The 13,764-nt window shown below is 42.1% G+C and overlaps 1 protein-coding gene across 2 annotated transcripts; it reads right to left on the bottom strand.

Annotated features, from left to right (window-relative positions):
* Window positions 1–161: 161 nt before the first annotated feature.
* Window positions 162–12,231, bottom strand: LOC120789027 (jun dimerization protein 2-like). Of its 2 annotated transcripts, XM_040125446.1 has the most exons (6): window positions 12,092–12,231; window positions 11,275–11,405; window positions 10,753–10,805; window positions 2,310–2,527; window positions 1,593–1,697; window positions 162–1,268 (listed from the first exon to the last, which is right to left on the bottom strand). In XM_040125446.1, exons 4-6 carry the CDS (start codon window positions 2,502–2,504, stop codon window positions 1,077–1,079), a joined length of 492 nt encoding a protein of 163 aa, XP_039981380.1. In that variant the 5' UTR covers window positions 2,505–2,527; window positions 10,753–10,805; window positions 11,275–11,405; window positions 12,092–12,231; the 3' UTR covers window positions 162–1,076. The 2 variants fall into 2 exon arrangements, with proteins under 2 accessions (XP_039981380.1, XP_039981379.1); XM_040125445.1 differs by lacking the exon at window positions 11,275–11,405.
* Window positions 12,232–13,764: the final 1,533 nt, after the last annotated feature.

Here is a 13,764-nt window from a genome sequence, read left to right as displayed (position 1 = left end):
TAAATCCCCGACTTTGGCAACGTGCCTCAGCATTTGATATTTCTGGTGTCATGACTGGGAGAAAAACAAATAAAACCACTTTGATCAATTTCACTGGAGCAAACACTGACAGACATGAGATATTACACATCCCGAGTAAAAAACAAGGCATGCTCTTTCTTGTAGTTAGAAAATAAAATTTAATCTATTCAGGGTAACAGAGTCATACATAGCAGATACAGGTCCAGAATGGACGTTGAAATACTGCTCAGCTGAAAAGTTTTCTGCTTGTTTTCACAGCTGTTTGACAGCGCAACATGACAGAGACAGACTGGGAAGATTGAAAAGACAAATCACATCAAGTGATTAACAAGCATTTCATATATGTTTATGTATACAAAGCAGTATAAAACAAGTACAATAATGGACAGACAACAAGTCCAAAAAACAAGGGTGTAAACATTTTGTGTATATGTGCTTTTCATGACGCCAGCGTCACCACAAATCGGATCAACCGGTATCTGCCATCGTCAAGGCAGGGTATAGAAATCAACATTACAAAAACAAAAAAACTCTACTCCGTCTGGTGTACTTGTATTGAGTATTGTATCCTAAAAACTCTACACCTGTATATTTCAGCTAGCATACAAAGGAAAACTGCAGAACACCAAGCCTTTCTGAGCCTCTGCACTGAAACAATGCCACACAATTTACTCAGGGCTTTAGTAACAGAGCACCATATTGATATTAGTGTGATTCCTCAGCGTTGTTTCCAGTCGTACTCTACAGTTTCCATTGGTCCCTTTATGTAGAGATGGTTGAAGTAACAACTAGGCACAGCGCATTAAGTGTTGACAACAACTCTTAATACGGAGATGAAACTGGGCACTTCCAGTCTTCCAATGGACAGAGCCAGCTCGTGTAGCAGTACTGAGGATGCCCTACAACCTCAGGTCCTTGGGCAGAGTCTCCAAAAGTCTCCAGCTTGGAGCTCAAGTGCTTATTTAGAAATGTATTGCCAGTTATATTTTCATTTTAATGGCTGCCATGGTGGGTCTAAGTTGGGCTTCAGGGACTCCGTCCCCGGTTTCCTGGTTTCACTTGGTGTCAGTGGACAGCTGCTCCAGCAGGGGGTTGGCCTCACTCTCAGGTGTTTTGACGCTGTCGGTCCTCACGATGCAGGTGGGCCGGTGAAGATTGAGCATCACCATTAGCTGCTGCCTCTCCAGACGGAGCTCCTCGATCTGGGCCTTCAGCTCCGAGTTCACCATCTCCAGACGCTCCGATTCCTGGACAGAGATGTTGAATTATTAGATACTACTGGACAAATATATAGTTCAGAGTGCTTCAGAGTTGTTCATCTTATACCCGACACTTAATTTTTATCACTTCTGAAAAGAGCACCATGGCTTTAACTATTCTTGATTCCTGACAGTAATCCTGATTGTTTAAACCAGGCTTGAATTAGCCTGATCGTGTTAGCTCAGAGTTGGGTCGAATGGCTAAAACATGACTCAGCTGCTCATGTTAAGTTAAATCCACATTTTCCTGGTTACCGCCCTTCGCTGCTCTACTTCTGCTCACCAATATGCAATGCTGTGTCATGAACTCACCCTTTGAAGGAAGTCAGTCCGTTCCTTCTTTTTGTTTCGGCATCGTGCTGCTGCTACTTTGTTTTTCTCTCGTCTCCGTTTCCTCCTTTCCTCATCTTCATCCATCTGAAAAACATAAAGAAATAGGTATTATATGACTCTAAATGAAAAGATCTTATAATTACTGTCTAAATTACATAAACCTACAACCAACAGTTGTGATCACCTTGATGGAAAAACTGTTGTGCAACCTCTACAGTAATTCTTGTTTCAAGCACTAGAGGGGGCAAAGCCTTATACTGTACTATCACATCAATTTGTCATGCCCACATATACTGTACATGTATGCTTATAATTTTAATCTAGTTATTTACATGAAAATGATGGAAATTACTGCGTCTATTAACCAGCCAGACAAATGCGTCTACAACTATTTACAATATACAACTTTATTTTTAAAAACATTTTTATGTAATCGAATAAAAAGGTTTATTAATTGCCATGATAACATATAAATTTAACTTATTGTTTCTAAGCAATTGGCACCAGAATATAAAGTCACTTCGGTCTTTACTTTCTTACTCTTTCAGGTACTTCAGATTACAAACATAAATCCAAATGTTGATAGGGGGCTTTGAAACAAACATCCTGACGCTAATGCTCTCCTTCTTGTTTCTGCCCTCTGACCTGATATACATCTTACTTATGCACCATTTCCTCTTTTCTCTGCCTCCTCACCTCTGTCTTGATGGCCAGTGGCCTCTTCCCCAGCCTCCCCAGGAAATGCAGCGGGGACAACATGGTGCCCAGCTGGTGGAAGTCAGCCAGCTTGAGTTGATCAGTGAGCGTCGTGGCCGAGATGCCCGCCAGCGGGCCCAGGCTGGGCAGGGAGCCCGCCGCCAGCGAAGGGTCAGGTATCTGTCCCGGCATCATGTCCGACCCGGCCACCACCGCCGCTGTGGGGGGAGAGAGAGAGAAAAGTGGGAGAGTGGGCACAATTAGGACGAGAGAATCAAGCCTAAAAAGAATTCAGTGACTATGAAAATTAAGTGCAACTTTTTTATTATATACACTGGAAAGCAAAGTGTGCACACCTCTTTTAAATATTCTTGTTTTTATTTCCCTTAAACCTAAAATAAGAAATTAGTTCACATTTCATTCTGCAAAATGTGGTAAAAACAGAAAACAGTCTATGCACTAAAACACCCTGGTGCCATCAGTCAAAAAAAATGCATCTAGTGGTAACATGAGCCAATTGTACCCTTCTTCCATTATCATATTGCAGCCATATGGCAGTTTAATTTATCTTTATTGTGATTCTTGATTATTGCTATTCCTTCAGAAGAAGATTCATTTACTGTCTTCCATTTTTGTCATCAAACATTTCTAAATACAGGTTGCTGTTTCCAAGAATGTATTGAGATATCGACAGCTTTGACAGCTGTGTTTTCTTCTTAGTCAGCAGAGGGTGAAAAAACAAACTTCACACTGTCAGCAGCTACACACTCATCTCCAGAGCTTCACATGCAAAGAGAAGCCACGAGCCCCTTCAGTCTGATCGCAATAACCGAGGGCTATTTTCTATACTTCACGCTTCTGATAATCAACACAGTGGGTTTTCATCTTGAATGTTTACTCGGTTCTTGGGAAGAGAATTAAAAGTATATCAAACGCATTTGCGTCAAAACAGAGCGGGTAGCGCTCATGCATTCCACCGCCACCCTCTTTCAACAATTTTGGGTAGTTTAGAGGGTTTGACCACAGCACTTTTTAATGTAATCAGGGAGGAATGAAGGGCAGAGAGGAGAAAAAGGAAAACTTGTGCGGGCCTAAAGGAAGTGGCTGGAGAATTAAGACGTCTCTCTAATTACTGTAAGACCAAGAGTCGGAAAACTTCTGATGGCCAAATAAAAAACAAATGTTACAGATGGGAACAGTGTAACATGAGCCGACTCTACCCTGCCCATCCCTGCAATCTCTTAGGAGAGGCAGTGAGAAGGATTTTAGGAAGGCCTGACAAGAAATCGTTTCTCTTTCTGTCAAGGAAAATAAATAAGAATAAGTAAAATAAAAAAATGTCTAGTATGTAAACGTGAAAAGTATGGGTAATAGAGGCAAACACTCAGCTGTCACTTCATATTACCTGTTGATGAAACGTTACACTGTATAGAGACAGAATCCCTGGATGGATCAAATCTGTTTTTGACAAAACTCCTCCCTGATACTTCAGTAACTTTTGCACGCTGACAGAAGGTCAGCTAGGATTACCGGCCAAACCCGCAGCTACGCGGAGTTTTAAAAAGACTGATGATATCAGTGTGACTTCCACTTTAATAGCTTAATTCACATTTGCCTCCTGAGTATTCGGCCAAACCTGAACCTCTACAGGTAGGGCACAAACCGAACAAAGCCCCTCTCATATGGAACCAACAAGGACGTGTATTGTGAGGTACTGCGAAAACAGCTGACTTTGCTGGTGGGTAACTAGCTGACAGGCCGACTGTATTGTAAGTTATACAAAGTTTTTCTTTCTTTGCTACTTTTTTTTTTCTTTTGCAAGGGTGAAAGACTTGCTCTATTACAAAAGCCATGGAGGAGGTAATGAAAAAAGCAGGGTTATGTAACTCTATTCTAATGTACTCCACCCTGCTTATGGGCTGGTCTCAAAGTGTTTTTACAGTTGGACTGAGGTTTACTGTCGTGCATGGCAGAGACGAAATCAGCTCCCTTTTAGCAAGAAGAAATCACTTCTGAGTGTCAGCAGTGTTTTTCTGCTAACTGGTGAAGCCTGAGAGATATATCCGTCCCCGCTGCTTAAAAGTTTTTTTATATTGTAGCATCTGCATTATAACCCATTAGTTTAACAACCAGTAGGGAATGGTAGCAAGTGTGGTGCAAAACAGTCAAGCAAATTAAGTCTAAAGTAGAATTACAACCAAAAACAGTTGTTCTCACATTTTTTTGTTTTTTATGGGGAAGATTTGTACATGTAGCATCTAACCTTCCTATATTGCTCACCTAAAACTTTAGATATTACCGTACACCTAAAGGAAGATGCAGTACATCTGTAGTCAAAAGCCTTTCAGTTAATCTTCACACTACTCTTGACCTGTTCTCTAACACCGTCAGTCAGCACGATATAGTCACTTCAAGGACAAGTTGTTGTGTGGAGCCAGTGTCCAATGAGGCATTTTATTATTTAAATCCTGACTGTCCCCTCCCTCTCTCCCTCTTTCTCTCCCTCTCCTCTCTCCCTCTCTCCCACTGTATGTATACTCCCATTTACACTGCACTTGGCAGCAGCCTGTTGTTTTTGCTGGTGAGGAAAGGAACAAGACAGCCCTGGTAAAAAAATCTTTCTCAGACAAAATTCCCTCTCTCTAAAACTCCTGAGAGAGGTGGAGGAATGGAAGGTGCCAAGGCCTTCTCATTCTGCAGAGAGGCTGTCTCAGAACAAGGCAAACCATATGGCAGCTAATCCAGGGGTGAATGAGAGCGAAGGCTGTTAAAAAAATAGCCAGTCAATAGCATAAATCGTTGGACTGAAGTGACTGAACCAGTGCATTTACTATAAAGTCTTTGATAGAGCAGTGGCCTTTGTAAACTTACAAAAACAATCCACACATTTGAGATTATTTAGATAGATATAGATATAAATGTGTCTCCCTGCATCTACACATTTGTGAGTTTTAATAAAACTATCCAGAAACCGGTCCAACAGAAGCAGGAGACCTCGACATGTGACTAAAGAGTATGCCATGTTTTTCATATATTGCTCATTGCTGACCAATAACTGCACTGGAATTCAAAAGATGCAATCCAAACGAACCCCTGGTCCAAGAAAACAGCCACAGGAACTGAAGCGCCCATTAGGAATGACTGAGCGAATCGCTTTCAGAGCCAAAATGGAGTCCAATATCCAAACTGGCCAGACACTCAGGACCGGTTTACAGACTCGGATTAGACTCAGATCTGGACAAACATGATTTTTCACTGGAAACTGACACTGAAAAAATAAGTCAATTCGAGAATAATCTTATTTATGTCTATTAGATTGGCTAACATACAGTACAGTGTAACTGAATCCTGCTCAGTCAGACATATTGCAAGGAAAGCCCCCATTCCTCGCTATGGCTTGTTGAAACATGCAGCTGAGGCAAGACTTTGCCCCACACACACACATTCAGACATACACTTCAGTACATAAACATACATAAACCTCATGTTTGTCTGCATGACATCAGATCACATAAATAAAAAACCCACAGAGGTAGGTTTTTTGCCTGTGGCTTCCAAAACAAAGGTGAAATGATGTGTGAAGCAAGATGCCTATCAATTATAAAACAAAAAAAAGTGAGTTATATACCACTGCAGACAATTTATAGCTCTGTTGTAAACAAAGACTCTCAACGTGCCTCCCTTTTGAGTTAAGCTTGACTTTTAAGTTGAGCAGAAAGTTTGTTTTATGTTTAAACTGTTGCATCTCTTTCAACCTGCCACACAAGTGACTGAAAATCCCCCTTGTAAATTCAACACCCCGTCCAGCCTCGAGACATCAAACCCCAAAGGAGTCTCATCTGTACAACACAGGGAAAGTTTGCTGATGCATGTCTCACAGGGCATAGCTATACCCAAAAGCATGAGTCAAAATGATTTTTAAATTTCTCACAACAGGGGTGTTTTTCTCTACTTTTTTTTTTTCTCTCAGCAGCAGCCTGCAGCCGAGGATTAGTGGTCAGCGTTTGATGATGCAACGCGGTTACTGTGCTTTTGCAGTCGAGCAGAAAAGCCAGTGCCACAGCTTCTAGGCCCACACTAGCCTCAAACAAAGACACCTACACAAGCTCAGCAGCAGTGTGGGCACCGCAGCCTCTCAGGGCTAGCTGAGAGGAGACGCGCTGAAGCGAAGGGCGGGGAGCAGAAATGTCATGTATTAGTTATGAAATATAGGACCGTACTCAACGCAGGCTCTGGCTTCAGCCCAAAACTAATCTAACTGCATGTGAGCCGTGGATAGCTTGAGGTGTGTGTGAAGAGTGTGCATGTGAGGGTTCCTATGTGCAAAAGTGCGGGCAGTCCATTTGTCCTATATATATGTATATATATGTACAATCCTCTGGTTTCTTTGCTCACATACTGTATCTGTCCTCAGCTCGACCAAATGTGTCCATTTCCTGAGTCATTCCTGAGAGCAATTAGCTGTGCTGAGGAATTCAGCCCCTTACCAAACGCCAGCAGCACGACTGGAAGCCCTATTATCCTCATCCCCTATAGAGACGGTGAAGCCGAGGTACTGGGGGGTTAAAGGGGGGTTTCAAAGGCTACTCGTTATCTTTATATACTGTTGCTTTTTAAAAAGGAGCCCACTAACAGCAAAATTCTACCAGGGCAGTAATTTTGGCGAGTGAAAACAGGACCCAAAAGTATTTACTGGCTAATTTATCCCTGACACTAAAAGTTACATTTTTATGCTGCCTGACAACTCAAATTTGAATCACTTGATCACGGCATTACAGGAAAAACATGCACATTTCCCAAGATCCTATTTGACCACTTTTTGTCAGTGAACTTCATTTGAGTCTAATTCTGGACTAATAAGGCATTGTGCGGCCCACACACTAGCCTCAAACAAAGACACCTACACAAGCTCAGCAGCAGTGTGGGCACTGCAGCCTCTCAGGGCTAGCTGAGAGGAGACGCGCTGAAGCGAAGGGCGGGGAGCAGAAATGTCATGTATTAGTTATGAAATATAGGACCGTACTCAACGCAGGCTCTGGCTTCAGCCCAAAACTAATCTAACTGCATGTGAGCCGTGGATAGCTTGAGGTGTGTGTGAAGAGTGTGCATGTGAGGGTTCCTATGTGCAAAAGTGCGGGCAGTCCATTTGTCCTATATATGTATATATATGTACAATCCTCTGGTTTCTTTGCTCACATACTGTATCTGTCCTCAGCTCGACCAAATGTGTCCATTTCCTGAGTCATTCCTGAGAGCAATTAGCTGTGCTGAGGAATTCAGCCCCTTACCAAACGCCAGCAGCACGACTGGAAGCCCTATTATCCTCATCCCCTATAGAGACGGTGAAGCCGAGGTACTGGGGGGTTAAAGGGGGGTTTCAAAGGCTACTCGTTATCTTTATATACTGTTGCTTTTTAAAAAGGAGCCCACTAACAGCAAAATTCTACCAGGGCAGTAATTTTGGCGAGTGAAAACAGGACCCAAAAGTATTTACTGGCTAATTTATCTTTCCCTGACACTAAAAGTTACATTTTTATGCTGCCTGACAACTCAAATTTGAATCACTTGATCACGGCATTACAGGAAAAACATGCACATTTCCCAAGATCCTATTTGACCACTTTTTGTCAGTGAACTTCATTTGAGTCTAATTCTGGACTAATAAGGCATTGTGCGGCCCACACACTAGCATCTTGCAAAACTCTTGCAAATAACCTCTAAAGCTCTAACTCTACACGAGCGCTGAAAATGAACAATGAGTGCGGAGGCTCGGGCCAAGGCACACTCTCTCAATCTCTGGCCAAGGTCTCAGCGATCATCATTACCGTCTGCATTCAGTCAGTGTGTGTGTTGAGTTACAGCCTTTCGCAATCCTCTGAGGAAACCAGGGAAGTTGGCACAGACTTTCCTCGAGGACAGGACAGTCCAAATATACAGTATCAACATTCCTAGAGCTTCTCATTATATTTTCATTGGAGGGACAAGACAGGACACAGGCACGGGAAGAGAGGAGACACCATAATAATGGCTGTTGTTCTGATCATGCTGCGGTCATCTCTGACCGTTAAACTCAAGGGGTGACCACGTGTGGGAGTGGAAGTGATTATCAGAACAGAACTGGGATCTCTTTTCATTTCAGCTTTCATTTCTCTTTTGGCCGTTGTTAGGAGCTCAACAGCTGCCATAGATAGAAGGAACCTTTTTGAAATTCCTCTTGTGAAGATAGCAAAACCTCCGCAAAGCAATTCAACACAATTATGAACATTTGATCAAGCTTAATTTCTCATAACAATAACAGTTTGGATATGTCGCGGTGAGCAAAGCTGGAGCGCAGTGCACGCAGAGGTTCTTTTTGGTTAACAATGAAATTACACAACAGAGCAGGAAGTTTAACTACTGCATTTTACTGTAGACTTCGGCCTAAGAATGAGAAATTTTTCAGACGAATCCAAACACAAAGCACCTGCAGATATGCACAAAGCATGAGGACTGTGGCTGCCTTCATTCAAACATTACTATGTGATCCTTGGCTGGATTCCTGCTTGGCTTGCTTCATGCCATTCAAACACTCACACAACTATATTCTGCGTCTGGGTGGTCCTGGTTGAATTATTATAATGTTACTATTTTCTTCCATGTTGTAAGTCAGGATTAGACTTTGCATGGCACAGAGCCTTGGCTTGTCTCAGACGTGGATTAAATGAATCAAAATACAAAATGCAGACCAATTCCATTTCAAATGTATGGAGTTCACGTCTGTGACAAATCAAAGGCAGGTTACTGTACTGGATGTGCAATCCATTACAATAAGATATTGGTCAACTGAGTGCAGAAAATTAGATTTAATGCTCCCTGCTGAAGCAATCACCATTATTATGTAACATGTGGTTGTCCCTTTAATGCTGTTTCATACTTTGTACTCTTGATATTTCCTCATCTGTCCCACGTCAAGCAGACGCTTGCTCTGATTAAACAAGCCCCAGTGTCTACACTGTACTATGTGTTCAATCCTTTTGTTGCCCTCGACGGCTGTGAGCTAAAGGTCAATGTTTAGGTCGGCATTTAGTGTCAACAGTGTTTTTTATGCAAACAGGAAACGGGCTTCAAGTCCAAAAGAATTTCAAGAAATCTGGAAATCAAAACTATGTATAGGCCTTTTACTGTGCCCTTTTTCTTTCTTTTTTTTCTTTAATAAAAACACAGGCTTTAATGGCTCTTCTCTCAGTTATACCTTTGGACGTTTGAGTGTTTGCTTCCACAGTGTACATCTAGTCTGTCTTGACACACTGTTTTTACAAAACATGTGGAAAGGCTTATGGTGACTACAATGTGATACTGATAATGTGATACCCACAGCAGTGAATAGCTGCTCCCCCAGCATTCGTATTAGTATCACTGAGTCGAGCTGTTGCATAGTTGGCTTGCTCGCCTGCAATGCGTCTGCTGTCTATTCAGTGTAGTGGGGTGCAGCTTGGCAATCCCGGCTCTCCAGAGACGCACTGGAAGGCATTTCTACTTAAAATAAACCCTGTGCACCCACGTCCAGCCTCTCAGCCCTGTCGGCCGTGCGCTGCTTGTCGGCTCGCCAGCCCTTCCCCATTAATCCACTGCAGCGTTCCATTTATGCGGAAACCATCCTACGGATGTGCCCGGGCAGGAGCTGGGGCATTTGAACCCTCTGCAACACACGCTTGTTCACTTAGACACACGCAAACACAGATCAAGACACAAAGGAAACACATATATAAAGATCACACAAATAGTTTCCCCAGTGTGGCAAGCACTGCACCAGATGAAGAGCGTGCACTCACTACATAGGTAAACACTGACCCTATGAACACGCAAGTCACAAACCCACACACATGCACATGATCTGCCCCTGCCTGTCATACTTCCCATTCCATGAATGGCCTTTGACCTTCAGGCCAACAAGTTCAGATAACTGGAACTACCTCTGCCCTAGATAGAGTTACTGTTGCACAGTGAAGTGCAAATCTTTTAAAAGACCCTGATGTGGACAAGGGGAAAAGCTAAAACAAACTATTTCTGTGATGATGAAGGATGGTGATGAGGTGTGTGCCACACACACACACACACACACACACACACACACACACACACACACACACACACACACACACACACTAACAAACAAAGAGTTTCCCTAATCCAATGTCCAGAAAAATGCAGTTACAAACTGAGCATGAATACTATGATGGGCCAAATCAAAGATTACAAATATAAAACAATCCGAGCACACATTCTTGGTTGCACTCACATGCCGCCGAATAAATAAACTTCACACTTGATTTACATCACTTATGTTTCAAGATGAACTAGCTATGCCAAGAAAAGATTCTTTTTAGTGCAGCAGAAGGTGACACTCAAGAGAGCACCCCCGATTTATTCAGTCTTACACGGGTTTTAAAGGCACAATACTTACTCAGAGAAAACTTGTCAGTCGTCTTCTGTCAATGATGCAACTGTGTTTGGACGCTGTAGAAAGATAATAAGATCATTCTCATTATTCACAGTAGAAGTACCAGTATCATTATTAGAGCTGAAACATTAGTCTATTGACTGATTCACAGAAGATGATCCAAAAAGTTTTGATAGTTTATTAATTAACAAGCAAAACTACTGAACATCACTGTTTCCTGTGTCTCATATGTAGGTATTTTCTGTTTGTTTGTTTTTTTGTTCTTCTATTTTCCAAAATATAAGACATCACCTTGATGGAAAACTGTAATGGGCAGTTTTTAGTTTATGGAGAGAACAATTAATTGATTCATCACAACAACAACAACAACAACAACAACAACAACAACAAAAAGCACTGATAGATACATTAATGATACTAAAATCATCTGTAGCAGCACCCCAAATCATTAATATTTCTCAATTCACACCCAAACGAAATCCCGTTAATCTTTCATCAGTCAGTTGGCAAATCTGGTATTATTACCTTATTATCTGTCTTGCAGTTGCATGCAAAGTGTTGCCTTTCAAGTTAAGATTTGGACTGAGGTAGAGGATCTGGGTGGACTAGCCGATTATAATGATACAAGGGTGCAGACCAATGCCACCACTTTGCAGCTGTACAAATAAAAAAATAAAAAAATAAAGCTTAATTCGCGTGTTTCTGTCATGCGAAATGCCAAAACCTCGCCGACTCCGTGCAATTTGGTGCAGCAGACTGGCGTTCGCCTGGCGAGCAGTTACTTTTAAAACCCACAATGTGTGGCGTGTATAGCGTTACGTAACCGTCTCCGCAAGGCTAACCGACACTTCTCCCGTTTAGAAACACCGAAATGAAGAATCCCGAGGTGAAAATACCTCCACTCCGACACGGGCTGGGGGAATAGCTTAGCTAATGGCTCCGCAAATAACGAGCTGAGAGGCGACCGTTGCTACAAACAGTCGTAACAACAACGTACTTAGCGGCTGTGGCAGCAACAAAGTGACTCCAGCGGCAGGAGCACGGAAAACTTTCAAAAATGAATAAACCGTCAGACTTTTCACAGCCACGAAGGGAAAATACAGCCTCGTACACTGATGTTGACTGACACAAATACCGCACTGAAACTCATATAAAAAAAATAACTAAATTCAGTGTATGGAGTCCTTACAACGTGGTGAGACAAGTACCCAAAAAAAAAAATATATATGCAAATCTGTACAGCCTGTACCAACATTAAGCTAACAACTAGCACAAAAAGAAAAAAAAAGGGGAGGGGGGGCAATAGTACCACACAGCTCGACGGCTCACACGCACACTTTACCTGTTGTGCGTCCAAAATCGGCAGTAATAATGGGACGGTGTCAGAGTCAGGAGTCGGATGTAGATTTTGGGACTAGCCGAAGTCGTTGCATCAGCCCGTTTAAGTACCGATCTCGTCTGCGAGGGCTGGGGAATGCGGAACTGCCGTCCCAGACGTAAGCATGGAAGAAAAAAATAATGCAAGAGGAGGGCTGGAGGAACGGAGGTCTGTTTGCTCCTCCCCTAGCAACCGGGAAAAAAAAAAAAAAAAAAAAAACATACACAGACCGGCGGGGAGGAAAGTTTCAGCCGAGGGATTGACAGAGAGAGGCGGGCAAGGCGCGGGGAAACGCACGCAGGCAGTCATAAACAAGTCAATAAATAAAGTGAAAAGCTATAAACACACATACTCTCGCCTTAGCTGCAGGTGTTTTATCATTTCACAGAGGGGTTGGGGCGAGAAAAACGGAGCCCTTGCCAACAACAATACGCCTTTAGCCATCAGTCCAGCTGGTGACTTCTCCTCTCAACCCATGATTCAATGTTGTGGTGGTGGCGAAAATCAAGTTTGACAAAGGCATTAATGTCAATAGGGGGAAGACATCTGGATGCTTTAATGTGGCACCGCTCCCAATCTTTGTGACTCGGGGCCCCCTTCAAACAAATAGGTCTCTCCGTCTGACCCTTCCTCACAAGTTGTGGCTTTAGTTTGGACAAGAGGTGATTTTTCCTTTTCACCTTGTTCCAATCGAAGGATTTCTTTAGTGATCTGTAGAGGTGGAAGTGTCAAGTTTTTCACAAGAAATGAGCAAAAATGAGAGAAAAAGTCATTAAAAAAGGATCTACCCCGGGGATATTTTACCCGGCAACACATGCTATTATTTGTTGTCTTTATTAGAGTTAAATTACATTTAAATCCCTCAGTTCAGACTACTTGTGATTATGCAAGTAAAAGGAAGGATGTGGTTTATGGTGCCTGATTACTTTCAGAAGATGCTTAACATTTTAAATAACTGTAAAACCCAAGAATAAGCATATTATCCGTTTAACTAAGGTCCTAATAAGTATGGCAGCAGTCTTAGATTTTTCCCTCTCATATCAAAGCACTGTCTGAAGTAAGCCACTGAATAATGGAATAAAACTTCTAGCCAATAAATACGAGGAACTGCCACTAAGCATCTACAGTTCTCTTGCAAGTAAAACAGTATTGATATAAACCTGTATATGTTTACTTCCCTTTTTTCCGAGTTTACAGATAAGTCATCACTTCCTGTTTTTCTTGAGGAAAAAAATATAATTTCAAACCCATTATTACAACTATTATTGTAACAGTTAAGACCAAATTTTAAATGCATTTGTCACCTTGTTTCTCATCCTGTGTCCCAAAGTCATTCGTACCTCAAAGTTGTTGTTGAGCCGTTTGCACAGATTCATCCCAGCTGTTACACATGTTCAAAGGAGACAACCAGCATCGTTTTTGTCTTGTTTTTCTCAGACTGCTAAAAATCGTACTATTTCAGCTGGCAGAGGAAGTTTGATGCAGTAAATCTTGCAGGTTATTCGCACATGGATCTCTGGCTGCTACAAAAGCCCTGTTTTATTTTCTTTAAACACCCCTCAATCAATCTGTCCCTCGATTCATTAAATGTATCAACTGCAACACACATGCACAAAATCGTGTATTTAAGCAAGTAT

Source organism: Xiphias gladius, chromosome 4 (genome assembly GCF_016859285.1).
Source record: "Xiphias gladius isolate SHS-SW01 ecotype Sanya breed wild chromosome 4, ASM1685928v1, whole genome shotgun sequence".
NCBI lineage: Eukaryota > Metazoa > Chordata > Actinopteri > Istiophoriformes > Xiphiidae > Xiphias > Xiphias gladius.
This window is presented reverse-complemented; position numbering and strand designations above follow the sequence as displayed.

Excerpts from the sequence above, each read along its gene's own strand:
- LOC120789027 (XM_040125446.1), bottom strand. The coding sequence starts at position 2,504 with ATGATGCCGGGACAGATACCTGACCCTTCGCTGGCGGCGGGCTCCCTG. Across the intron at positions 1,698-2,309 it reads CACTGGCCATCAAGACAGAG|ATGGATGAAGATGAGGAAAG; the intron begins GTGAGGAGGCAG and ends TATGTTTTTCAG. Across the intron at positions 1,269-1,592 it reads GGACTGACTTCCTTCAAAGG|GAATCGGAGCGTCTGGAGAT; the intron begins GTGAGTTCATGA and ends ATCTCTGTCCAG.